Source organism: Nilaparvata lugens, chromosome 11, assembly GCF_014356525.2.
Source record: "Nilaparvata lugens isolate BPH chromosome 11, ASM1435652v1, whole genome shotgun sequence".
Taxonomy (NCBI): domain Eukaryota; kingdom Metazoa; phylum Arthropoda; class Insecta; order Hemiptera; family Delphacidae; genus Nilaparvata; species Nilaparvata lugens.
The window spans coordinates 11,837,326-11,865,010 of NC_052514.1; the positions used below are offsets into that span (position 1 = coordinate 11,837,326).

At 32.2% G+C, this 27,685-nt stretch overlaps 1 protein-coding gene across 1 annotated transcript in view; it reads left to right on the forward strand.

Annotated features, from left to right (window-relative positions):
- The first annotated feature begins 972 nt into the window (after window positions 1-972).
- The window catches only part of LOC111047054 (RNA polymerase II degradation factor 1), a 31,046-nt gene continuing 4,333 nt past the window's right edge, over window positions 973-27,685 (forward strand). Inside the window, exons 1-3 of the mRNA XM_039437588.1 lie at window positions 973-1,021; window positions 1,400-1,737; window positions 26,526-26,630. Coding sequence (XP_039293522.1) covers window positions 1,696-1,737; window positions 26,526-26,630 — 147 coding nt within the window. The 5' untranslated portion in view covers window positions 973-1,021; window positions 1,400-1,695. The remainder of the gene's footprint in view (window positions 1,022-1,399; window positions 1,738-26,525; window positions 26,631-27,685) is intronic.

The window sequence follows — 27,685 nt, forward strand, 5'->3', positions numbered from 1 at the left end:
ATTTATTTATCTATTAGACCTTCACATCAGATAAATAGTTATTCAAGATTTACATCTTTCATTACAAATATGACTGATTGAAATAGAAAGGAATCAAATCAGAACAGTCTTTGTCTATCGATTATTAATTGAAAAACTAAAATTCTGGAACTGAAATACAACTATAATCCAAGTAAACGTTTCTATCAGAGATATCCAATCTGATATCCAAGTGAAGCAGTTAAAATTCTGGAACTGAAATACAACTATAATCCAAGTAAACCTTTCTATCAGAGATATCCAGTCAGATATCGATGTGAAGCAGTTGAATACTAGGAAAGAAACGTTCAGAGTAGCCAACTTGTGTTGTTATTCTGATATAGAAGATAGAATTCAACTGGAACAAGAGGGGTAATCTTGAACGTTTATGTATGTTTCAGTAATATTATCATCGAGTAATAAGGATTTAGAAAATTTATTTATGAAGAGTTTTCTCATATAAGTATTTGATTGTTACCAAAACTGAAAGCGAAATGAAAATTTTGTCAGCTCACTTATTTATCAATGAGAGCTGGAGAGACAGTGAAAGAATCATACACTCCTCTCCTTTGAAAAACATTAAATTCGATTCAGACTGGGTTTTGATCACCACAAGAACAAGTGAGATACAATGAGAGATTCCTTTCAGAGAGAAAGAGAGGAGAGATACTAATAGGTAGTGAACCAAATATTGGAGAGAACTCTTTCCAGTATTGATATCCAGACAGGGTGTTTACCAAATCATCACAACTCGAGCAAGTGAGATGGCAAATGTTGGAGCATGTTTGAGTATGGGTGAGAAAGAGAGGTGATGAATGGTGGAGGAAAGAGGAATAGATTAGAAAGAGAGAGCAGTTGAGAAAGAAAAGCTGATGTGGAAGCGAGGATGGCCACGAAGCTTCTTCACTATTGGTGGGCTCAGATACATTCACCTGTAGTCCACACTCCACAGTATCCCAGTTAACGGCGCGGTTTCAACTGCTATTCTCCAAGAGCACCTCCGGTAGTTGTAGACGCTATCTATATCCGCGAACATAGAATTCCAGTCCTCTAATTTTGTCACAACAATAACAGACAACTGGATTGTCTCTCTCTTGTCGCAAATTCAACAGTGTTGAGCATCTCGTCGCATAATTCAACCACAATTCAACGCTGTTAAACGTTAAATTCGGCTAAGGAAGAACACAAACGTTTTCCCTGTTTAAATTTAGCTTCTCAGTTTCAAATATCTTATACCTTTCAGCATTATCACAATCTAGAATATTTGTGGCTAATTTTATCCATGGAATCTAGCTCACCCTAATAATCCTATCGTTTACTAATTACGTTTATAAATAAAAATAGTTGAATTATTTATAATTTCTGCTACAAACTTTTCCAGACGTGCATCCACAATAACAAGTTGTACTAGACATTTTTTCAAGTCGTTACAAGGAAAACAATAACAATTTTCTGTTGACAGTTTTCTAAATACCAATTGTTGATCAGTTGTGAGAGACTCGTTACCAATATGATACCGTTGACGATTTTAATGCATCACAGGTCACGTAATAACGTTTGAGTTGGTGGAGATTTGATCGTGAGTTGATAGAGGAGTTTGTGTGATTGTGACGTAGTATTAGAAAAGTGTGATTATCTCGAGGAATTGGAACTGCAAGGTGTATTCAATTAGGCAATATGTGGAGTTTATCAACGAAGACTGTTAGCAAGTGTTTTCAGGTAAGATGTGTATAAATAATATGTTATACTGTAGATGCATATATTAATCAGATAATCAATTTATCAATCTGTTTTTATGGGGTTTCCTGTGTTTTCAGGTACGATGCATATTAATAGTATGATAAAGATTCATGTATTGATCTTTTATATCAGTTATTCGTGTAACTAGTGCGCAAAGTGACAGATTGCTGCACCGAAAGAAACGTTTACGCACGAGCCGTAGGCGAGGCAGCAGAGGAACTTTGCGCACGAATTTCACATTAAATTTTTCCTACAGTTACCATTGAATATGAGAAGTGGTTGATTATGGGTAAAATGATGGCTGAAATCCATCAAATGCTTGTCTGTGTAGTTTTGTTATTAACAACATCTTTAATTTATTTTAAACTTGAAAATCCAATTGAAAATTAATGATCAATAATTTATTCAAATTAAAAATTGAACTAATCCAATTAATTTGAAAATTTGAATAATTTTGAGTAAATCTTAATTAAATTAAAAATTAAGAAATTTTCTAAATAATTTTTCAACCAATCAATTTATGAATGAAAAAATATTATTTGAAATAATGAATAATTAATAATATTCAAAATGTATAATTTAATGAGTTTCATTGTTATTTATTTAAAAATCAAGAGAAATATAGATAGAACAAATTCGCATTCAAAATACACGCCAACAATGTCAACAGCTGATTGGGATGGCTGCAAGATAATACGCAAAGTATTAAGAGTACGCAAAGTAATACTTTGCGCACTAGAGCGGAATGCGTTCTGTAATCAGTGTAGGAATGGTCACTTTTAAAGGTAACTGTAGAAAAAATTCATCAATCTAAATTTTTATTAATGGAATGTATAGATGCATTATTATAATATTAATATTATCCATTAGTCTGGTTGCAAAGAAATACTGTACTTTTCTGTAGATTTAATTATAATATGATCTCTTACTAGAAGTACAGTAAGATCTTGCTTTCTTGCGTAACTTCATTTTCATTCTTTACCAGGGTGGTCCGATGTAATAAAAAATTATACTTTCATCAACTTCTCCCAATACAGTTCATAGACTTTCTGGAATAAACCAAACATTTTAGGATTTCTTAGTTTGGTAATGGGATAGGAAACCCCCGCTATAAAAATCACTAACTTGAAAATAATTTTTCATCTCCCACCTACATTGTTCATTTCCTTTTTTTAATATGGTTGGCCATTTTTCTCTTATTCGAGACTATTTTCCACTTTAATTGGTTTTATGAAATGGTCTTTGACGGTATTCGTCAGAGTATTTCACTTGTATAAATAAAAATATAAATCTGAGTAGGCTACCCTTATTTCATCACGTCATGTCTCGGCTACTAATGCCATTATCATTTATTTATATTCAAAGGTAGCCCTAAAGAAAAAAAGACAATTATTTCACTTGCAGTATGTATTTCTGTATTCTATCTGGACCATCATCATAATCACGATGTGGGTAATAAATATCGCATCTTCCCTATCTCATTTCAAAATTACTACTGGGAATGAATCCATCCATCTAGGCCCAGTAAAGTTATTTGTATTGACTCACCCAAGAAAATATTTTGTTTGAAATCCCTTACTTTTCAGATTCCTTCCTGGCTCACAGACGTCTATAATAAATATTTATCTCTTAAATGAACTGAGATAACTATGATATCCTTATCTTTGCTCATCATCAGATTGATCTCATTAAATTAATCATTTTGTCGTTATAGTTCCACCTAATATTAGCATTATATAACGATAATAAGTAGTATCTTCGTATGCACTCTTGGTCAAGACAATTAGTATACTTTTTGCGGCTACTTATCTAATTCGAGATCAACGTTGCGGTGTTTCTTTTCCCTCTAAAATACGCTGTTAATTACTGCTCTCTGTTTAATTGTGCAAGAATGAAGTTCAAAGTGACACTAAAGTAATTCCATTGTTTCCAGAAGTTGAACATGTCTTTATTTTACTTTCACTCGTGTGTCTTGTCATAGGAAGTGAATAGACATAATATGCTGTTAAGCACTCTTCGGCCATGGAATGGTCGAGATTACCCGAAATGGTAGGAAGGAAATGCGTATTGATAAAACCTAATATCATTTTTTTCACTCTGAGCCGTTTGCACAGTAAAAGCTTAGGCTAGGCGCACATTAGTTAGTCAAGAGAAGACAAGACAGAATCAGACACTTTTAGTCACAATACTTCACATTGTTCACAAGTCTAATTGCAATGACTAAGGCTAGGTGCAAAGCAATTAGTCAAGACAAGACAAGACATGATCAAACACACTACTTCACATAGTTGCTTGTGACGCAACACACACTGATTAGTCATTGCAATTAGACATGTCTTCATAAGCAACTATGTGAAGTATTGTTTCTAAACGTGTCTGATCATGACTTGTCTGATTCTTGTCTGACACTAGGCGCACACCGGTTAGTCAAGGCAAGAAATGATCAGACACGTTCAGTCACAATACTTTGCATAGTTGCTTATGAAGACATGTCTAATTGCAATGACTAATCAGTGTGAGATGCGTCATAAGCAATAATGTGAAGTATTGTGACTGAACGTGTCTGATCATGTCTTGTCTTGTCTTGACTAACTGGTGTGCGCCTAGCCTGAACTGAATCAGCTGATGGCTCAAACTCAAAATGAACCACATTGGGAATACGAGACATGATATAGATTTAATCTAGTTTATTAGACTAAAGTTTCGTCCGAAATGCCACTGTGCAAACGGCCTTAAAAGTGAGTAAATTGATACTAGGTTTTGATAGTGATTAACTTCATGAATTTCTGTTGAGTGGAACCAGAGATAATCGAAATATTTCCTTACTTTATGGTGAAACCTAGATTGTTGTGTAGATTTATTCATCCATTTATTAATTCTCTACGGTAAAGCACTAGCACTGCTATTCAAAGTTCAAGGTGAGCTAAGACGCATTGTTTAATGAGCATGATTGTCCGTTTCTACACCTATCGATTGTCGGCCGACTTGTTCTCCAATTGGCTGAGAATCAGCTGTTGGTGAGAATTAGCCAATCGGAGGACTGTTTCAATTTTCGGCCAGATGATCTATATGGTCCATGCGAGGGTGCAATTCTCATTGATTATTATTTCGATTTGTAAAGTGTTTTTTTTTTTTGACTAAACAAAATGGGGGATCTAACTTTGCAGAACATTTGATAACAAATAATCACAGTTGAGGAGAATGTTGAGTTTCTGCATGTTAATAACAAAGGCAGATCTTTGAATATTCTAGAGGCTTTAGAAATAACAAGAGTAATTAAGGAAAATTCCCAGTATAGTTTAAATGACCAGATTCATTTCAACCAATACAACACTACGAATTTAGTTTTATCATAAAATTGTAAGCATACAGTGCATTACGGTACAATCAATAGTTTTTCCATTTACATACGGTATTAATTTGTTTTATTATTTTTCACTTGTTTTCTTGGTTCTTATTTTGTACTGAAAGTGAATTTTGTTATCATGCAGAGTCTGTTGCTTAAGCCGCCATTTTGTGATTGTATTTAGTTTTAGTTTATCAGAGATTGACAATGGTGTAATAAACGAAACCGGTGTTTCTAAGTATCAATAAATTTGTGGTTTTTTGACAATTTCTTTAGTCTTTTTCATTTGATATGAATAATTAATATCAACTTCTCAACTACACAAAAAGTGTTTTTTTCCTTGAAGATTTTAATTGAATTGGAAAGAAGAAGAAGAAGAAGAAGAAGAAAAAGAAGAAGAAAAAAGAAAAAGAAAAAGAAAAAGAAAAAGTAAAGAAGAAGAAAATCAATTTTGAATTACTTTTTGTTCGATTTATTTTAAATACCGTACTGAACTTTAGCGCAGAGATGACCTTGAAGGTAGTAAGTATTTGAGTGAACAATACAACTTTTACAATTACGATAATCACTCACAACGAAACATTTTCATTATGTGTGCTAAGAAGCTGCTCTACCTACAATTCATCATCTCGTCTATTGTCCACAATAGATTGAGGCATATAGAATCAGGCATATCGGAATCTGTAGTAGAATCAAGTGGATTGGAAATGTCTAGTAAAGTCATTCATGTTGTCTTTATGATAATTTTCTAAAAATATGACAATTATGAATAAAATCATGATAAGCCATAAGATTCACAAAATAATGTTCGTTGAAGAAAACTGAAGACTATAGTGAGGTCCACGTTTTAATGGCAGTGAATAGTAAAAAAACTTTGCCGTCTTGCCGATTATCTGTCTTGTCAATTCCTTCTATAGACGGCTGCTGATACAGGTTTGTTGATGTAATATTAACTGTTCGTTCTTGTTTAAAATAATGAACTATATTTTATTAAGCAGTAAATTATTTTTCAATAATTTCATAATGAATTTTAATATGAAACATTTGTTAATTAATTATCAATTCTACATTGTTAAAAGACGATCTGGCAACAGAGCAAAGCGAGAAAGAGATAGCGCTATTCGCTTTGTTGAATGAAAGAAAAAGAAGAAAAAAGAAAAAGAAAAAGAAGAAAAAAAAAGAAAAAAAGGAAAATTAGAAGAAGAAGAAAATCAATTTTGAATTACTTTTTGTTCGATTTATTTTAAATACCGTACTGAACTTTAGCGCAGAGGTGACCTTGAAGGTAGTAAGTATTTGAGTGAACAATACAACTTTTACAATTATGATAATCATTCACAACGAAACATTTTCATTATGGGTGCTAAGAATCTGCTCTAACTACAATTCATCATCTCGTCTATTGTCCACAATAGATTGAGGCATATAGAATCAGGAATATCGAAATCTGTAGTAAAATCAAGTGGATTGGAATTGGATTGGAAATGTCTAGTAAAGCCATTCAAGTTGTTTTTATGAGAATTTTCTCAAAATATGACAAATTATGGATAAGCCATAAGATTCGCAAATGTTCGTTGAAGAAAACTGAATACTATAGAGAATTCCACGTTATAATGGCAGTGAAGAAAGATAGGAGAACAACGTTGCCATCTTGCCGGTTATCTGTCTTGTCAATGCCTTCAAAAGACGGCAGCTGATACAGGTTTGTTGGTGACAAAATTAACTGTTCATTCTCGTTTAAAATAATGAATTATATTTTATTAAGCAGTAAATTATTTTTCAATAATTTCAAAATTAATATTAAATATTTTGTTAATTAATTATTAATTTTTCATTGCAAATACGATCTGGCAACAGAGCAAAGCGAGAAAGAGATAGCGCTATCTGCTTTGTTGAATGCTAGACAAGCATACCAATACCATTGCTAAACAAACACTGCCATTATAACGTGGACCTCACTATAGAAGTTTAAAAGATTCCCAAAAATGTTAGGTTGAAAAGGAAAATATGTCAACCGAAAATCTCCAATGCTCATATTCGGGAACTTTCATTTGTATTTATTATTTTTCTAGGAGAGCTCACAAACTCTCCCTGGAATCCTCTCAAGCTCCCGTTTGAGAGCCGCTCAGCTACAACATATAATAAACGAAGGATAGATATGTTTCACACAAATTACTTACCATGAAAAATTAATCATTATTTCCATAAAATAAAACAAACATATAAGTTTTCTCTGATTTTTGCGTGGGCTATTGCATTACAATTTATATTTTGTTTGAAGTAGAGCTTGAAGGATAATCATTGAAGAAAAACTGACGTGCTTTCAAGAAGAGGATAGACGAATACCTAATAGAGTTGATGTCCAACAAAGTAATAATGGAAAAAATTTTGTTTGTAAACATAATTAACTCATTTAGTAAATAGAAAGCGGAAAGGCTGTTTTCACAGATAGTATCGGCAGACGATGGCTACAGGCTAATAATCAGGCTAAAAGATACATGTAATAATGTATTCCATTAACAGGTGTATTGAAAAACATTTTCTATTTCATCAGTTCCCTTTCTCAACAAAAGTTGAAAATTTTATTCGTAACCATCATTTTTCCACAAAGCCTTTCGTTCATTTGTCATTAATGAGTGATTAATAGAATAGAATGACTGCCTTTATTTTATACCTGGGAGGGCGAAGTTAGGGCGCAGTCGGCCCTCTCTTACACTTAACCCTCATTAATCGTTGATAATTAAGAAAGATCATAAAATCAAGTCCATCAATCAACTTTGCTCGAATTAATAGTCGAATTATTGAAAATTCCGTTGCAAACGTAGCCTTGTGTTTGTGTAGTGTATTAATTTTTTTTCAATCTCTAATGAATTTGAAAAACTCTGTGAGGTTTATAATAGCTGCTTGGAATTGTGGAAGCCAGGAGAAGGACTGAATTTGAATGAATTCGGTTATTCAACGAATAATTTTATTCGAAATCTGATTCTCTAACTCAAATATAGATTTCAGAAGTGTTAAGTGACATTGACCGTTTCACACATGAGCTCAAAGTCCAGAAGCCTATGATACTAAATAGTTTATTAGTTCGTTAGGTACTCTTATACTGTACACTTATTGAGTGTACCTAATTGAGTTTGGATCAGCTTCTCCATGATAATTAAGATGAAGTTTCAAAGATGAATTAGATTCAACGTAACTGAAACTTTAACACATAGGAATCTTCAATTGAAAATGAATTTTTGTAATATGCACGTTAGACAGCTCATGTAAAATAAATCAAGGATCTTCTATTTAAAGACTTTATGATACCTGTGCTATACATGAGAAGGCAATTTGTACTTTCAAGTTCAGTTCAATCTGAAATATTAATAGGTTTGAAATAACCTTTATTCAATTAGAACGAGATTTGAAATTTATAGGTGCACATAAAACGTATGAGGGGTTTATTTCCTATTCGTACAATCTCCTATCGAGGTTTTCTTATAAGGAAGTACAGAGCAATAAATTAAAGAGTAAACTGTTTTGATGATCAAAAGTAATAATGAAGAAATTGAGCAATAATTAAAGTACAAGCAATCACATCTTCTTATTTGTATGTCATAGGCTATATGATCGGGAATATTGCAGTAGAATGTTAAACGAATATTTCATGAGATTCTCAACATGCTTGAAAAACATATTAAAGTTTTCAACAAAAAATATTCTATGTAGATTGAGTTAGTATTGAGGAAAAGATAGACTCTTTACGAGTAGAAAGACTAATGGAATTTTTTTTATGATAACATATGATAACGAGGTTGAGTCGTAGAGAGGTCTTGAAAGTCCTAACTCCGCCTAATAAAGAATTTTTTCATTTCATTTCATAACATCAAGTATTTATTTTCTGCCGATTTCAGTTTCAACTTAGGGATCGGAGAGTGGTATAACAAGTGATCGAAAACAGTGATTAAGGAAGAGGAAGTGGTAGAGAAAGAGGAAGAGGAGAAGGAGGAAAGAGTGAGAGGAGGAGGAAGAAGAAGAGAAAGAGAAAGAGGAAGAAGATAAATCGTCATCCCTACAAATCATGAGAATAAAAATTTTGCAAAGCAATCACCAAACTTTATCCCAAACTTCTCACCTCAAAAAATGTACCCACACCAAACTAGGTAAAAAATATTGAATGGTTGAAACTTTAAAGTTTTGTCCATTTCCATTATTAAGGTGCGTACAGATATACGCGCCGCGAACATGAGCAATTCAATTTTAATCAGCTGACTATATCTGTATTTTTACAAGAACGGTAAGATACAGATATAAAAAGCTTGGCATCAGCTGATTAAAAGTGAATTGTGTCACCTGTTCATACATGCCAAACATGGAAGCCATTTCAAATACATATTTTTATCAGTCGCACAAGCGGCACGTTTGTTACCAAAAACAAAAGAGAAGCTTCATTAATTTTGACAACAAATGAAATAAACAATCTTTCTGTCGATGACAAAAATTGTTCAAAGACAAAAACACTGTTCATTAAACTTTTCTAAATTGAAACTCTAAAATCCTGATCAATATGAGATAAATATATGACTCATATACATGTCCCATATGACCAGGTGACAATTGCTTATGTTCGCGGCGCGTAAATCTGTACGCACCTTTAGACTAACAAACTCAAAACAATAAAAAATAAGTGATATTGATTTCGTAATTAAATATATTAACAAGGAAGTTTTTCCGTCAATAAAATTTATAATAAACTAGATTTGCTGAAAATAAAAGTGGAATACACACTTCCTCAAATAATGTCTCCTCGTTGACTTTCTTCAACAAATAGACTTCATTTCATTTGACAGTTCAGTATCAATGAGCTCAACCTTGATGTGTTTTGTAAAATGTAAAATATTCCAACAACAATGCATTGAAGCTGTCTGTAGTCTGTAGTAGTAGTATCTATTACTGGAAATTCCTTGGAATGATCGTCAAACTACGACAACCACTACATTAGAAAGTGACATTGTGCACTATAAACGCAGTCATCCAACTGTTTAAGACAGAAACGATGAACTGTGATAACAAAACATCCTAATACCTAAGAGTGCCGGAGGCAAGGTCGTACAACCTACAACCAGGCTAGGCATAACTCACTTATTAGGTAGCCTACTCGACATCTGCGGATATTACAGTGAGGCCCACGTTATAATGGCAGTATTCGATTTACATTGGTGTGCTATCATGGTCTATCACCCTTGTATCATATTTGTATCATCTTTGTACCATCTTCGTACCATCACAGAAAAAATAATATGAATAATGAATTCTCTGTCCTCTCCACCGTGGTATCATCTTTGTATCACAGAAAAAAGAAGAATAATTAATTCCGTGTTCTCTCCGGGGTGGTTTCATCTTTGTATCACATTCGTATCATCTTTGTAAGGTACTCTCGCTATTACAGTGAGGTAATAGCAGTAATTAATGGCAGTATTTTATTTACAATGGTGTTGCTATCCTTGTCTATCACCCTTGTATCATCTTTGTATCATCTTCCTATAGTGGGGTCCACATATAATGGCAGTATTTGATTTACATTGGTGTTGCCATCCTTGTCTATCATTCAACAAAGCAGATAGCTCTATACTTCTCTAGCTCCGCTAGCTCCGTTGCCATATCGTGTTTTAACAATCTAGAATTATAATTAGTTCACAAAAAATGTTTTTCAATAATTATTGATATTTATTATGTATTATTTTTCATTGAAAAATATATTTTCTTGATGAATAGAATATGATTGATTATTATTTCGACAAGAATGGACAGTTAATATCAGCCTACATCAGATATACCGGTATCAGTTATCCTCTATAAAAGGCGAAGGCAAAGAAGAGACTCAGCAACGCTGTTCTCCTATCTTTTTCCACTGCCATTATAACGTGGACCTCACTATAGCGACATCAAACGTCCACGGCCTTCCATATCAAGGTAAAGGTCCTTGTGGCTTTCGATGCACTATTTCTTGTTGGAGGTAACCAATAGGCTAAATAAAATACGATACACAACATAACAAACTGTATCGGTGACACATTTGAATGCTACACACTACACCATCTAACATTATCATCTTGATAAAAGCATTGTACAACGTACTTATAGTTCATTATTTTGTTTTGTTCTATGCTGAGAGATTTGTTCTTGCTATATTATCATTTTATTGTAGCTTTCATTGTGCTATTTGTAGAAACTGAACCATCTTATAATATTTGAATCATCTCCATCATATGATTATCATCTTGATGAGAGCACCAAACTATGCCTACAGTACCGTACTTGCAGTTTATCACTTCTGTTTAGTATCATTTCATTTCTGCTATATTATTATTTGGTAGGAATTTTCAATATACTAGTAGTTCTGTGAACAGTAGACCTCGCGCACAGTAAGTTACATTGACCTGTTGTTATGTTTTCTCAAAAATTAATAAATAATTTATCAATTCAGAATGTCTAGAAAAAATCCTAAATAAACATAGAGCTTTTTGTTCTATCGTACCGTGACGTGTCGTCCCGGAATGTGTGTGTTGAGACCTGTTATCAGGTCTGGCTGCAACTGTCTACAACATTGATGAAAAGATAAATTTTCAAGATGTTCGATGTTTTTGAACGGGTAGTATTATAGTCAACTGTCTACTAATGTTGATGGAAAGATACATTTTCAAGATGTTCAATGTCTTTGAACGGGTAGTATTATAGTCCACTAGACAGCTGATGTATGATGATATAATTCTATAGTCTGATTTTTACTCTAATATTGGCGTATGAAGGAGGCTCCTTTTTCCTTTATCCTTGAAATGCAAAATTTCCAAAAAAACTTGTATATACGTCGACGCGCAATTTAAAAAGGAACATACCTGTCAAATTTCATGAAAATCTATTACCGCGTTTCGCCGTAAATGCGGAACATAAAAACATATAAACATTATAAACATTTAAACATTCAAACATTTAAACATTCAAACATTTAAACATTAAGAGAAATGGCAAACCGTCGACTTGAATCTTAGACCTCACTTCGCTCGGTCAATTCAATATTGTAGAAACTGAATCAGTGACATATTTGAATCATCTCCATCATATCATTATCATCTAGATAAGAGCACCATACTATGTACAGTACATGAGAGCAGTTTATCATTTTTATTTGCTATCATTTTATTGTTGCTACATCAATATTCGTTGTATTTTTCAATGTGCTATTTGTAGAAACTGAACCGGTGACATATTTGAATCATCCTCACTATCATCTTGATAAGAGCACCGTACTATGTACTTAGAGATCATCAGTTTTGTTTGGTTCTATGCTTAAAAATTTGTTGTTGCTTGATAATTACTTTGCGATGAGAAATTTCATATTATATACAGCAATGAGCAATGTCTTCAAGAAATTGGAAGGAGAAAGACATTGATATGTAAAGACAGAGTGACTCACTGTTGCAAAGAGCTTATGTGGTCTACTTTCTAGTGCTTGGAGTGAGCTCATTTCAATCATTCAAGAATATTAATCAGCAACAAAATCTATTCACGAATATATTTTCTACAGAGTAAATGCAATCACTTTTAAAATCAGGCTTGAGAGTCTTGGGCCAAAACGTTACTTTTACAAATTGTCTATTTAAAATGAAAATTTTTCAGCCTATCCCTGTGAACTTGTGACTATTTGTTAACGCAGTTGAGGAGAATGTTGAGTTTCTGCATGTTGATAACAAAGGCAGATCGTTGAATATTCTAGAGGCTTTAGAAATAACAAGAGTATTTAAGGAAAATTCCCAGTATAGTTTAAATGACCAGATTCATTTCAACCAATACAACACTAGGAATTTAGTTTTATCATAGCATTAGCAACATTTAAGCATACATTAGTCAATAGTTTTTCCATTTCTTTCACTTGTTTTCTTGGTTCTTATTTTGTACTGAAAGTAAATTTTGTTATCATGGCGAGTTTGTTGCTTAAGTCGCCATTTTGTGACACCGTTGAGTGGGAGGAGACTGTCTAACTGGGCCAATGGCAGGCGTTCATGCCATTGACCAATAGCAGTACTCGCCTACTAGTATAAATTCTGCTTCTCTTGTATTTAGTTTTAGTTTATCAGAGATTGACAATGGTGTAATAACCGAAACCGGTCTTTCTAAGTATCAATAAATTTGTGGTTTTTTGACCAATTTCTTAGTCTTTTCATTTAATATCCCACTTTAAATTATAACAAGCATTCAAATTAATGTCCAAGTTGGACAATATGATTAATTATAGAATGATAATAATTATTGGCGTAGATTTATGTAGTATATATAATATTGATTGCTCCTGGAAAACTACCCATTTTCAATAATAGGCTACATTTGAAAATATAAGAGAAAAATGATAAAGTATAGTGAAAAATGATCCAAATGTGAATCATTTTTACAATGAAGAATCCAAGATTTTGGCGGTAGAGAAAAACCAGAAATAATAGTGAAAATTTGTATGTGTAGTCCAATGGTGAGATTTCTAGATTTGTATCTTCTACAATATTACGAACACATATAGGATGAGAATGACCAAATTTTTTCTGTTCAAGTAAAATCTCTGAAATATAGGCAATGTGAAAAATTATAACAAATTAATTCAAACTTTCCTTTGAAATTAGATGGAGAACTATAAACTCTTATTCAGATCCGCGATGAATTGTATTATACACTAGCAGGTAACCCGTGATCCGCAAGGGACTAATTAAAAACTTGATGTACTGAAACCTTGGAGAATTTAGAATAGGTCTATAACCATCCTCGGTAAATTGAGAATCTATATGCAAAACTTCATACTAGCAGTCTAGTAGTTCAGACGTGATGCGTCCAACATAATTTTCCTATCCCGTACGTGTATAAGCCAGTTCTTTCCTTTTTTTGTAGTATAAATTACATAAACTTACGCCAATAATTATCATTCTATAATTTAATCAATCACATTATGCAACTTGGACATTAATTTGATGCTTGTTATAATTTACATATTATAGATCCAAGGATCGAGTGCAAATTTCATCTCCAAAAGTGCAAATACACAACTTGAGACTTTGGTCCATTTAAAAGCATTTCAGCAAAGATAGAAGCATCTCACTGAAGGTGAAAACTATTCAAACTGATCTGAATATTATCAGATCCCAAATATTTACATTGTCCCATTTACTGAAAACAAATACTACACACGACCTTGCCGGGTTCACTTCCAATTCACGAAAGCCAACATGATGCAATGATACGGTAAGGTACACTGTATAACTTGTAGTCTAGTGTCTAGTCATTTCTGATGCTCAACAACAAATGAACGTTCTTAATTCTTCAATTTAAAGGTGTTGCCTATCCCAGTAACCAAGCAATATCCTAGCTGAAATCTTCTTCTGTGCTTATGCTGCTATGTGAAAGGGAACGTCTGTCTGAATTTATTGAAGGTTACCACAGTTCTTGTTGTGTGAGTTTGTGCGGGTAATTCTGCTTGGTCTCTCTCACACTCTCACTCAATCTCTCTCTGTCTCTCTCTCTCTCTCTCTCTCTCTCACTCTTTCTCTCTCTCTTTTCATCCTGCTCTTCTTCATAGCTTTCAAATTGAATCAAACATTGTTTGTTTTCGTTTGAAGATGCTGCAAGCCAAACACATATTTCGAATGGTTTTCAGTTCACTAACTAACTTTCAAAACTACGTTGAGAGCAGGTCGGCAAAATCAAAGCTCTCTAGGTTGAACAGGCTAGTCGTGTTCAGAAGGAATAAAGTGTGCAGAAGAGGTGGGTACCGTACTTTGTTGCAATGGACGATGATATTGATAATTGTACAAAAGGTGAACCTTTACCTTGAAGTCGATTGAGACAGCTGCTTCATGATAAAGCCTACAGATTGATGAATGAATTTAGGGCGAGTATAACTTTCATGGAGGAGTTTATCAACTAGTTAGAAGTGAATAGAAGTATATGGTATGAAATAGACAAATTTAAAAAGATATATATCTGAGCATAAGAGTAATTTGGATTATCCTATACTATTAAAGGAGCAACTTCTGTTTATATGTTTAGATGTTTGGATGTTTACATGTTTAGATGTTTATATGTTTGTATTTGACCGGATCTCGAAAACGGCTCCAACAATTCTCACGAAATTCAGAACATAGTAGGTTTATAATATAAAGATTCGATTGCACTAGGTCTCATACTCTCATCCCTAGGAAAACTCGCTGAAGGACATTAAAACGATAATTATTATTCATCCTTGGAAAAACAGCTGATAATAATTATTTCGTCGTCTGTTGATGATGGAAGTTAGTGAGCGAGTTCATGTGTGTGGGACTGTGTCAAAATTATGACTCAGCTGTTGAAATTTTGTAATCATTCAATCAGGTACTTAGTGCCGGTTGCAAAAAAGCCGAGTTATTTTCAATCCTGATTAATTCCAGTAGTTCCATCTTTTTGAAATGGTCTTCTCTGATTTGGTTCACGTGAAGTTAATCAGGATTAAAATTTAACCGGCTTTCTTGCAACTGGGCCTTTGTGAGGGAAATTTTTGCATTCCTCTGGGAATTAATCTCAATTTACTGTGATTAGATAGAACATTTCGGTATGAATGCTATTATAATATCTTCTTTCGTAATACATTTTTTATGCTTTTGTACTCCAGAGCGAAGCTCGGTCCCCGATATTTATTATTGAATTGGTAAAATAGCATTCCATTGAAGGTTTTGGAGGATTGAAGAAATTGAAGAATATTGATATGAATGAGTTCCAAATTTCAATAGAAGACCCGAAGGCTAAGTCCGGAAACTATCAGAAGCTGAAATCCACAAGGCTTCAACAGCGGGAACCTCCCCGACGACGGGTGATTGTGATTTCTGATGAGGAGCGTTCGCGCAGGAGGTCGGAGAGATTGAAGGATTACTGGAGAAAAATACGAATAAGGGCGCTAGCTCTAAGACAATAATATTATTAAACTTTTTTTTGAGCTTATGTACTTCAATGCGGCTTTGAAAGATGAATAAGAAGATGAAGGGTTTTCTGATTCCCTGGAAAAAATCCACCCACAAAATTGTCCCTGAATATATTTCAATAGTAGAGATGAAGAACATGAGGATCAGTACAAAGTAGCCTACACAGCAGAAAAATATAAGGCTGGGCACACACCGATTAGTCAAGACAAGACTAGTCACGTTTAGTCACAATACTTCAAATTTTTGCTTATGACGTAACTCACACTGATTAGTCATTGCAATTAGATATGACTCCATAAGCAACTATGTGAAGTATTGTGACTAAACGTGACTAGGCTTGTCTTGACTAATCGGTGTGTGCCCAGCCTTAGATAATAAAATTTGATTAACCTAGAGAAAAAGTTCCTACATTCAAAGATGGATTCAAATAAATAGATAAGATGATGGATTCTAGAATAATTTTAATCTATACTAAACTGTTGACTACTCATGCAAAAAATTCATAACGCTTTATATAATCTCCTTGGAAGAGTCTATCGAGAAAATTAGTTTTGTGCGTTAACTGTTTCCTAATTTGAAAATCCGCAAATCATTACATCAAAATTATTCAGGATTCTTTTAGAATTAGAGAAATCCAAAGAGATGATACAGCATGATACTGTCCAACTCCTTTAAGAATGTCATCAAGAAGGGAAACTTCAATATTATTTAACTTCAATTGTGATATTTTCAGTGGATTGCTTGTAATCATCATAATTTCAGTGTCTGATGTTTGACGTTACCAGAGATTGACCACAATTTTGTTACTGATGCGGATATATTATTGTAATCAGGCGCCCATGTAGCGAAGAAAGCTTACAGATGGTCAAGACTATAAAAGGTCAATAAAATGATTATTCTTGTAATTGTAGGTACTGAGTAACCTCTGATTAGCTGGCATTAGATTTAGTGAAGTCCCATTATGTTTTCTCTCATCTCAATAAAAGTGAAAGGTCGTAAAGAGAAAATCGTCAATGGAGGATTAGCAAGAATTTTTTTTAAATATTAATTTGGAAATTTATCAACCGAACACAGTAACTTACCATAACAATATATAGGTACATGAATGTAGGCCTACCCACCGGTAAAATGATAGGTACCGTACATTGAAATGTCAGGTCTTAATTCAGTCAATTGAGACAATTGATTATTTTTTCATCCATTCCCATTTCCAGAAATATTTCAGTGACTTCAGTATAGATGTAAGTTTTCTATGTGAATGTTTAATGTTTCAAAAACTGCTATTGATTTTGTAATTCAGTATCTGTTACATCAACCTTCATTTGTAGACCATTTAATGATATTGGACTAACTTAGAATGAATGAAAAAATAATGAGATCAATCAGTTACCTGGTTTTTATGAATGCCTCACATATTATATCCTGATGGACGTTTAAAAAGTCATGATTATAGTAGTCTACTTGCATAGATTGAACAATTATTGCAGTACCGGTATTTAATTTCATAAGAATGAGGTATTCAGCTTCTTGTGTGGACAAGATGGCTGTATGACTGCATCATTTACCATTTAAATCTCAACAAAACGCTTCAGAAAAATTATGCAGAAGTAGAATAAGTCATTAGAAAGTAAGCTAAATTTAAGTCAATTAGTATTGCGAAAAACGATAAAAAGATATCAGGATTAAAATATGGTATTTCATTATGTCTAGCTCCATTAATTCTAGTACAGAGATTGGAATCCATAATTTCGATTTCATAAAAAGGATATATTTTGAAAAATATTATGACTTACATTGCTACAGAGTAGCCTTTCTGAAACCGCAGAAATATTGCTTGAAATTATTTGAAAATTAATTTTAATTTAGTCCAATTAAGAGCACACATTGTGTATAAATTGTTCAAATTCTATACCAAATTACATTGCTAGGCATCATATTTTTAAACACATCCCTTTTGGGGATAAACAAGTTCTATTCCATTAGATCTCATATTTATTATATTTGTACCGTATCCTACCTTCTTTAATATCAAATTTGTTTTGGAATGCAATTTCCCAAGCTTTGAAGATTTGAAATCTAGCAGTAGAATGCACGATGTGCGTCATAATAGATTATAGCTATGTTTGGATACTCATGTCATGTGTAGGCCTACGCCTATATCAGAAACCAAATCCTTCCGTGAATAATGGTCTACAAGTTCAGTATCAGAAAATATTTCTTTGCCTAAAATTATTCATGTTTCTCTATCCTATCATAGATTCTGTAGTTTCGATTCCATCCAAGCCCATGCATATAATAGCACAAAATATGCGGTACTTTATCATTCTCTGACATGTTCAATCTCTTCCTATTAAACGTTCAAATAATCACCAAATATATCTACAACTGTTATAAATTACACTACGGTATGCTTATTCTTGACAACTGCATAGAAGTTGATTTTATCAACTGAGCGACCAAGTGTGGCGTTATTAATAACTCTGAAATTCTTCCTCTTGAAACTACTAGACAACAGAGAAATTGATTATACCTATTCTGATTTTATACTGACAAAACTAGACACTCAGACAATATAAATTATTATTCAATCGTAAAAATAATATTACTGTTCTATATTCTATACTTAAAACTTAAAAAAGTTTCTAGTTATAACTATATAGGAACGTATTATGAAAAATCAGTAACATAGCGGTTTTAGCCTTACTACAATTAAAATTAATCAATATTTTTTTTTTAATAATCGTATCTATAATTCACTTGAATTTACATAAATTATATGTCAATTCTGGAAAGTATAATCAATGTAAATCATTCACTTTCAGTAGACATTCAATTTATTGACGAATAGGCCATAAAATCGCTATGAAACAATGAAAAATCAGTAAAACAGCGGTTTTAGCCTTACTACAATAATTGAAATTCATCAAGCTATCTCTTTTTAAAATAATCATATCTATAATTTACGTGAATTTACATAAATTATGTGTCAATTATGAGACGTATATTACATGTAAATGATTTACTTCCAGTATACATTCAATTTATTGACGAATAGGCCATAAAATCGCTATGAAACAATGAAAAATCAGTAACACATCGGTTTTTACCTTACTACAATTGAAATTCATTAAGTTCTCTTTTTCAAATAATCATATCTATAATTTACGTGAATTTACATAAATTATATGTCAATAATGAGACGTATATTATATGTAAATGATTTACTTCCAGTTTACATTCAATTTATTGAGAAATAGAGGCCATGAAATCACAAAAATTAGTAGCCCAATTGTTTTAGCTGAACTACAACTAGAATTCATCAAGTTCTTTTTTTGAATACTTGAATGTATATTGTACGTAAATATACATAAATAATATGTCTATTCTGTTAAGTATATTTGATGTAAATCATTTACTTTCAGTATACATTCATTTTATCGACGAATAGGCCATAAAATCGCTTCAATTCAGTCAAATATCAGTGACACAGCCATTTAAGCTCAACTCCAACAGAAATTCATTAAGTTTTCAATCTTAAAATTTCCATGTATAATATATCTAAACTATACGTATTTTAAAATACTTGACATAGTTTACCAAGATTGACCTAAAAAATACGTATTATATACGTGGTGTGCTGACTGGGTAGTTAGTAGATTTTTAGATGAGCTAAATTCATAATAGTGATGACTGCTATGACATGATAGGCCTATGGATAAAGATGAGATCTGGACTGAAGACAATTCCAGAGAAACTTCAGGGAATTCACTGGAGAAACTCCAGAGACTGGAGACAACTCTAGATAAGAGGATAACTCTATTATCGGGCTTTCCTATATTCTTTCATTATTGCAGATGAAAAATAAATTTTATCTTGAAGCCAATAATGAGGTGCACTATTAATGAGGAATTTCAAAGCTGAGACCGGACCTCTACTAGGTCATTAACCCGGATCATTCAATTAATATCCTCTGGTTGAAAGGTCATTTGCTTCTTTTCATAATATTTGAACTGAGTTGAGTTTTAGTAAATAACACATACCATATCTATAGGGAAAACAATCCTCTTCGATATGGAGCTCTTAGTTTCTGTGATCCCATACTTTTGCTTTGAGAGACTTTACATTTATATTAGGCCCATTTTGTTTTATTTTTTAGATTTATATTATTATGCATATATCTCTGTTGCATATCCATACATTTTCACTGATAAAATTAAACTTGAATTTAAAAAAAAAACACTTATGGAGTGAAGAGTTTCTTTCACGAGTCCAAAGAGTTGGACTTTCACTTCATATAAATGTTTTTTTTAATTCAAGTTTATGCATATATTTTTTGCATTCTACGATGTTTTGCCTCAAGTTTCTTTACTCAATTTCAAGGTGATGAATCCAATTTCCGTGGAAGTGATTACCGTACATCATAATACGAATGTTGTGATTGGAATGAAATTATGAAATTAGGAAATCCAAGTTGATTTTTCAACGGACAACAGAGGAATTTCCCTTAATGCAACAAATTTATCTAGGAAATATGCTGATTAATTCATGGTTGTAACCAAGAATAGTATACTATTCTAGGTACCTTTTGGTTGTAACTCTATTTTCCAACTTTTAAATAATAACTACCATTGGTATACCATGAATTCCAACATAATAGACAGTTGTAAAATAGTTCAACCAACTTGAAAACAGCATAAATTATGTAGTGGAGCCTCCACCTTTCACATCACGACCGATAAAAAGAACATTATCTTCCTTTTAAATCGCCTTACATAATGTTCAGTAATTGTGTGAGATACCTATCTAGTAATTGTGTACCGATAACAAGGATTTCAACAGATATTATTGTTTAACAGTAACCAGTTACTGTGAGGTGAATTGTAACTGTGAGTACCGGTATTCTACCGTTCTTTACGCTTGCATCTAAAAGATAAGATTGTTCTGGATACCGTACTCATTGCAATACTTCCCATGAATAATACATGTATGAATAAGTATTAAAGGTGTGCTAAAGCATAGAATAAAACAATCCAAAGTTTCTGTATAAAAACGTATTTAAGTTTTCTCTGACTGTAGACTACATGAAAATAAATTTGTACTGTAAGTTATGAAAATTTTTAGTGAATCATTTGGGTAAAGTAAATTCGTATGGCTTTTGTTGGTGGGGAGTCCCTTGCGGGAAGGTCCCACCGCCTGAATATATAATTTAAGCCGTCAATGGGCCTTACGACTGTCATACTTCAGCCGGGACCGACAGTTTAACGTGCCCATCCGATAACACGGGAGTGATCTGGTTAAAAAACTTTTGGTATTGAGAGGGTTCGAACCCGGGATCTCTATGCTGCTACGCAAGCACTCTATCCACTAGACCACGGATCACTCCAAGCATTTGGGTAAAAATAGAATATTGTGTACGTAACTTTCAATAGTTATGATCTAGCTTGAAAACCCCATCTTCATTTAGTCTCTCATGTAGAAGCCTACAACACTTTAACCAAGTAACTTTTCGATTTTATCTGTGAGGAAATATAATTAAGCTAAATGGTCACATTATAATAACATGATGAGACAGTCAAATATTTTCATATCAGTATCTTGGCTGAAAGGAGTTAATGAGACGGAACTTTGTAAATTCAGAAGCTAATTAATGATTCATCTCTTAAGAATTTCCCAACCGGGAAATTATTTGAATAATTTGCAACTTCTATCGTAGGCCTTTATGAATGCGATGACCTCGTCTGTTATTGGAACTGGAAGAAATGTAATTGAGGTGTAATAAGGTACATAAGCCTAGACTAAAAATTAATAGTTTTATAAACAATTAACGGTCTGCTATATTTGATATGGCTATAAATGTTTTCAAATAAAGGAGTAAAATAGAGCAATCTTTCCTGATCTGCAATAATAATAATGTATAATATTATAATAAAGTTCATTAAGAATTAAGTATTAGCCCATAAACAGTTAACGGTCTGCTATATTTGATATGGCTATAAATGTTTTCAAATAAAGGAGTAAAATAGAGCAATCTTTCCTGATCTGCAATAATAATAATATATAATATTATAATAAAGTTCATTAAGAATTAAGTATTAGCCCATAAACAGTTAACGGTCTGCTATATTTGATATGGCTATAAATGTTTTCAAATAAAGGAGTAAAATAGAGCAATCTTTCCTGATCTGCAATAATAATAATATAATATTATAATAAAGTTCATTGAGAATTAAGTATTAGCTCATATTGGTAGGTCTATATTAGTTGAGTACAGTACCTAATTGAATTATTGAAACATGCACATGGAAATAAAGTCCCAAATCAATTTATTCCTCTTTATAAATAATACACATTACAAAAAAATATAGAATGCATTATAGGAAATTTTCTTTAACAAATGTATCATTTGTTATGCATTTCAATGCAAAATAACAGAATCGATTAACTCACATCAGATAAGTTCATACGGTACTATCTATGAAGAGTTGGCAAAATTTGAAGTGCTTTCAAACATCAAAAGAAGCATGTAAGCAGGAATCAAGCCTGAAGCCTCTGATAATTGTTTTTCAGTGCCAGTATCAATTCATTATAATTGTTACTTCTCAACAACTTATCCCTCATTAATACAATACTTCTTCTATAGAACTTTAAGTACTAGTAAATTTTAATTGATGAGTTTATTCGTAAGCTGTCGTCACTATAGTATGAAAAAGTAGTTTTATTTATTACAGAAGATATCTCTGTTAAATTCAGCCGTTTTCAGGCTTATTCACATATTAATATAAATAATAAATAAATAAAAGTTTATTTCCCAAAAAAACTAAAACTACTACATCAATTACAGAAAATATCAGATAAATTACAATATTACATACCTACAATAGTTAGTTACAAAAAATTTCTTATAATGTGTCCTCTACATGTGTAGTGTTTTCTGTGTGGAAAACGACCTACTCCACTATGGCGTACCATGTTCTAAAGTTTTATTATATTATTTTTAGAATCATATCTATAGTGGAAATAAATCTTCTTCAGTCTACTTGTTTTGTAACAAATTATTATCAGTGCTTTAAGGCAAATAGGAAAGCTGAAAAAGCTTTTCCAAATTCTGTACAACTTTTAAACGGAATGATTTCTAAATTCATAAGTGATGGCCGAACAATCTATTCTAATGATCTTACTTCAATTTTATACGGTTGTTGCATGAAATCAAAAAGTGCATAATTCAACGACTGCATTTATAAGTTAGATAATCAGTGGTTGCTTGGTGCAACTTCCATGACTAGGTCACAGTAGCTACTTGATTTGAACCTGACTTTAAAAGGCTGATCACCTTGGAACAAGTTCAGGGATCTCATACAATGATTAATATGTTTCTCATCTTGAAACTTTCAGCATGGAATAACAATAAAACATAGTACCTACCTTTACGTTTTCTCTATGCTTTCAGAAAGCAATATCATAGAGAAGCATATAAAGAAAAGATAGCATAAGTAGATATCCCATATGATATACCTAGGTAGTTTACGTTCCAAATTTCAAGCCAATTTTTGTTAGCTCAAGCCGATTACTGTCTATTATTATTGTTTTGGCCTGATGAGAGTGTAAGGACAGCATAGTATGAAAAACTACCAGCGTCACATAGCTTCACGATAAAGAAATATTTGGACTATCGACTTGAGTTGAGCTAACAGTGAAATTTGGATCATAAACGTCTTTATACCATGGAATATCTTCTTATGCTATCATTTCTCTATGCTATGAGGCACTCATTTCTTTTTTCTCTTAATATAAAACTATGGTAGGTAATATGCTTGATACGCCTTCAACTTGGAATCTCCTCTTTTCCCCATGTATCCTATTGAATTTTCATATACTTCTACCCAGAATAAATTATCACAGTAGGTATACGGTATTTGATAAATCCATTTGAATCCTCTGAAACGCGCGCTAAGTAATGGTATAAGCTATACCTACTAATATTGATAAAATATAATTATAGTACCCTTTAAAATTAATAAAATAATAAAACAAGAGTACAAATTGTAACGTACCTCACACCATCGTCAGGTTATTTATATTTACTAATTTACTAATATTGATTTATCAATTATAAGGTATCTAGGCTAGTGTAAATATTAGTTGATTTTCATTCTTGAATTTAATTTATGTTTGCTGTTGTATTACCTAGGCTGTAGTTGTTAATCACCACATATTTAACAGTAGCCTACATATTTTATTAATATAGTCTATTCATATGTTGACTACATAATAAATTTCAATAGAATTGGAACATTATCCACAAACTCTATTCACATTATTTACTGATAGAATCAGTATATTGCTTAATCTTAATTTTATTATTATTATTTCAAGAATATTGAAGTTCCAACAATTTATCTCTGAAGAGACTTCTCACTTTTTTAATGAGTTCACTGTTCACAAATAAACTTTAATCAATACCTAATTAAACTAATTTACCTATCACTAAAGAAGGCTCTCACATTCCGAATGATTCCACAAAAACTTGAATTAATAAAATTAATTGATTTATAAATTTATCACTATAGAGGCCTCTCATATGACAAAAAAATGAGTTCACAAAAAAAACACCATTTATAATATTGTAAGTTGATATCATAACATCTAGTATATCGTTACTCCATGGAAATATCATAAGGAATTCAGAAGAAGTTATTGAATGAAAAGGTACAAATCATAGGTACTATAGAGACATCTCATATTTCAAATGAGTTCACAAGAAACACTGCAAATAAGATTGTAAAGTGAGTTTGTATAATAGAATCTAGTATATCGTTACTCCATGGAAATATCATGAGAAATTCAAAAGAAGTGATTGAATGACCGGTACCGTCTGATGAACGTAGGATGAATCACGTGTTGGAAAAAATCAAGATTGAAATACATTATACATCAAAGACAATTAGAATCATCTTTGAATAAATTTGTCTGCATTCAGTGATGCAATGATTGTCTATTATCTGTGATGACAACAAATTTGAATAATCTAGAGGTCCAGAGAAATGCAGTTGCAAGCTATGACCCCTAAGAGTAAGTGCAAGAGTGCATACAAAATAGAGGCGATGTGACACACGCACACATGATTGCATATTCGAGTGACACGAATTTATCGTCCTAACTTCGCCAGCCAGACTAGTTGGCGAGGAATATCGCACGAAATCGATGTCAGGTCACGAACGATGAGAACTAGATCTCCGCCAGTTCTGCAATAACTGTGAACTGTGAAGGTGCTCTGTAAACATCGCCAGTTCAGCTGTCAATCAATAATCTATTGCAGATCCATGATTGCAAACGCCACTATGACTATTCAAGCGAGTTGTCTGTCGATCAATTGTTGTTTGCTGGGGAAAATAGATTATTCGATCATGATTTGACCGTGCATTGGGTTGAATGTAAGATCTTAGATAAAAATATGAATGAAAGAGGATGGTTTAGTTGACATCTCTGATGAAAATATTATGCGAGTGAGTTAACTTTCGATCAATTGTTGTTTGCTGGAGAAAATATAGATTATTTCATCATGATTTGACCGTATATTGGATTGGATATGAAATCTCAGATAAAAATATGAATGAAAGAGGATGGTATAGATGTCATCACTGATGAAAATATTATGAACCACTAACAACAGAGAATCACAGAGGAGTAGGCAACATGAGTTAGCAATGATTGAACTCACTTTAAAAAAGTATTATTGATTTTTGTAGAGTGATACAGAGCAAAAGCATTCATGATAAGATGTAAAAATATTGAAATATTTTGAAAAAAAGGAAATAATGTGTGTTAGCTAGAATTCTTAGAAAAAGCAAATCGACATTATTTGATACTATAGTTGTTTCACACTACCTACCGACAATAACAAATCCAGCAGAATAAAAATAAGAATTAGATCCAACAAACAATTTTACAATTTACTTTTTGTGTAGTTGAGAAGTTGATATTGTGGTAATTATCCATATTAAAAAAAATACTAAGAAATTGTCAAAAACCACAGATTATCACAGGACACAGACCAAAAATCACAGGTTTATCAGAGATTGACAATGGTGTAACAACCGAAGCCTGTCTTTCCAATTATCAATGAAATCTGTGATTTTTTGACAATTTCTTAGTATTTTTATTTAATTTTACAATTATTTTATTTTATTATTTAGACATCAAGAACGTTTACAAAATGAGCACGTTTACTAAACGTGCTCGATGTCTAAACAATCAAACAATTCATTGTAAAATTCTTTGTTGGATTTGTTTACTAAATTCCACACTGTTGGAACATTTATGATTAATATATTGCTTGATGCAATTAATACTGTGATTTATGTGTAGTCTGGCCTGAATATTATATAACATAATATATCGGATTATATAATATTATGTTATTGTGTTTCTAATGTGATATTAATTTTCAGGTGGCTATTTTCATAACGATTACTAGTTGTTTAGTAAAGAGCCAGCCTAGAGTACCGGTGTATTCAGTTTACCAGACATACCCATCCACATCCGCATTCAACGATGTAAGTTTATCTTTTATCTCCACTAGCACTCAAGTTACCAAAAAATAGCTTGAATTCTCGGATATTTAGAATAATGCATCTACTTATTCAATATGAGTTATTTTGTACCGTTTAGTTTATCAATTATTGTGCATTCTATCTAGTAACTTAATCCTGCTTTTTTTAATAGTATACTTTTTAGCATAATTTTTCACAGATTATATTGAAACCAGAAGAGAATGTTTCAAAAGAGGTATATACCTCATGTATTTATGATTTAAAAACGTGATTCGCAAACGTTGCCAACAAACTATATAGTGCGTGCTTTAAAATTATTTTTTAGTATAATTTTTCATAGATTAGGTTGAAACCAGAAGAGAATGTTTCAAAAAAGGTATATACCTCATGTATTTATGATTTAAAAACGTGATTCGCAAACGTTGCTAACAAACTATATAGTGCGTGCTTTAAAATTATTTTTTAGTATAATTTTTCATAGATTAGATTGAAACCAGAAGAGAATGTTTCAAAAAAGGTATATACGGTACCTCATGTATTTATGATTTAAAAACATGATTTGCAAACATTGCTTACAAACTAGTGCTTTCAAATGATATATTATCATATATTCCAACAAAGCAGGACAAAGAGCCTAATTCACAAAGCAACCTCATCGAATATGAGCTAAGTTCATAATTTTTGTTACAATGTTAGTTAAATTATGGTTCTGCGGCTTGTTTGATATACCGTAGCTAATTAGGTGCAGTGTACCATTGTAGGTGCAGAACTACAATATTGCTTGAATAGGGCATATTCAAATAAATTCATTTAATAACATACCTATTTTGTACTTTGTTGTTTACCTACCTATCAGTTATGCATCAGTAAGTAGGGCTACATATAGTCCTAAATAGTAGCATAGCCCAACATTGTTTGGTGTATAAATTTTTGAAATATATAAGTAGGCCTACTTCTTTGATACCAAAGAGTTTCTTGAATTTATTATTCAAAAATTTAACAATAAGTTTTTTCCTTCAATTTCCTAACGGTCAACCTTTCATGAATTCATGTTTCAT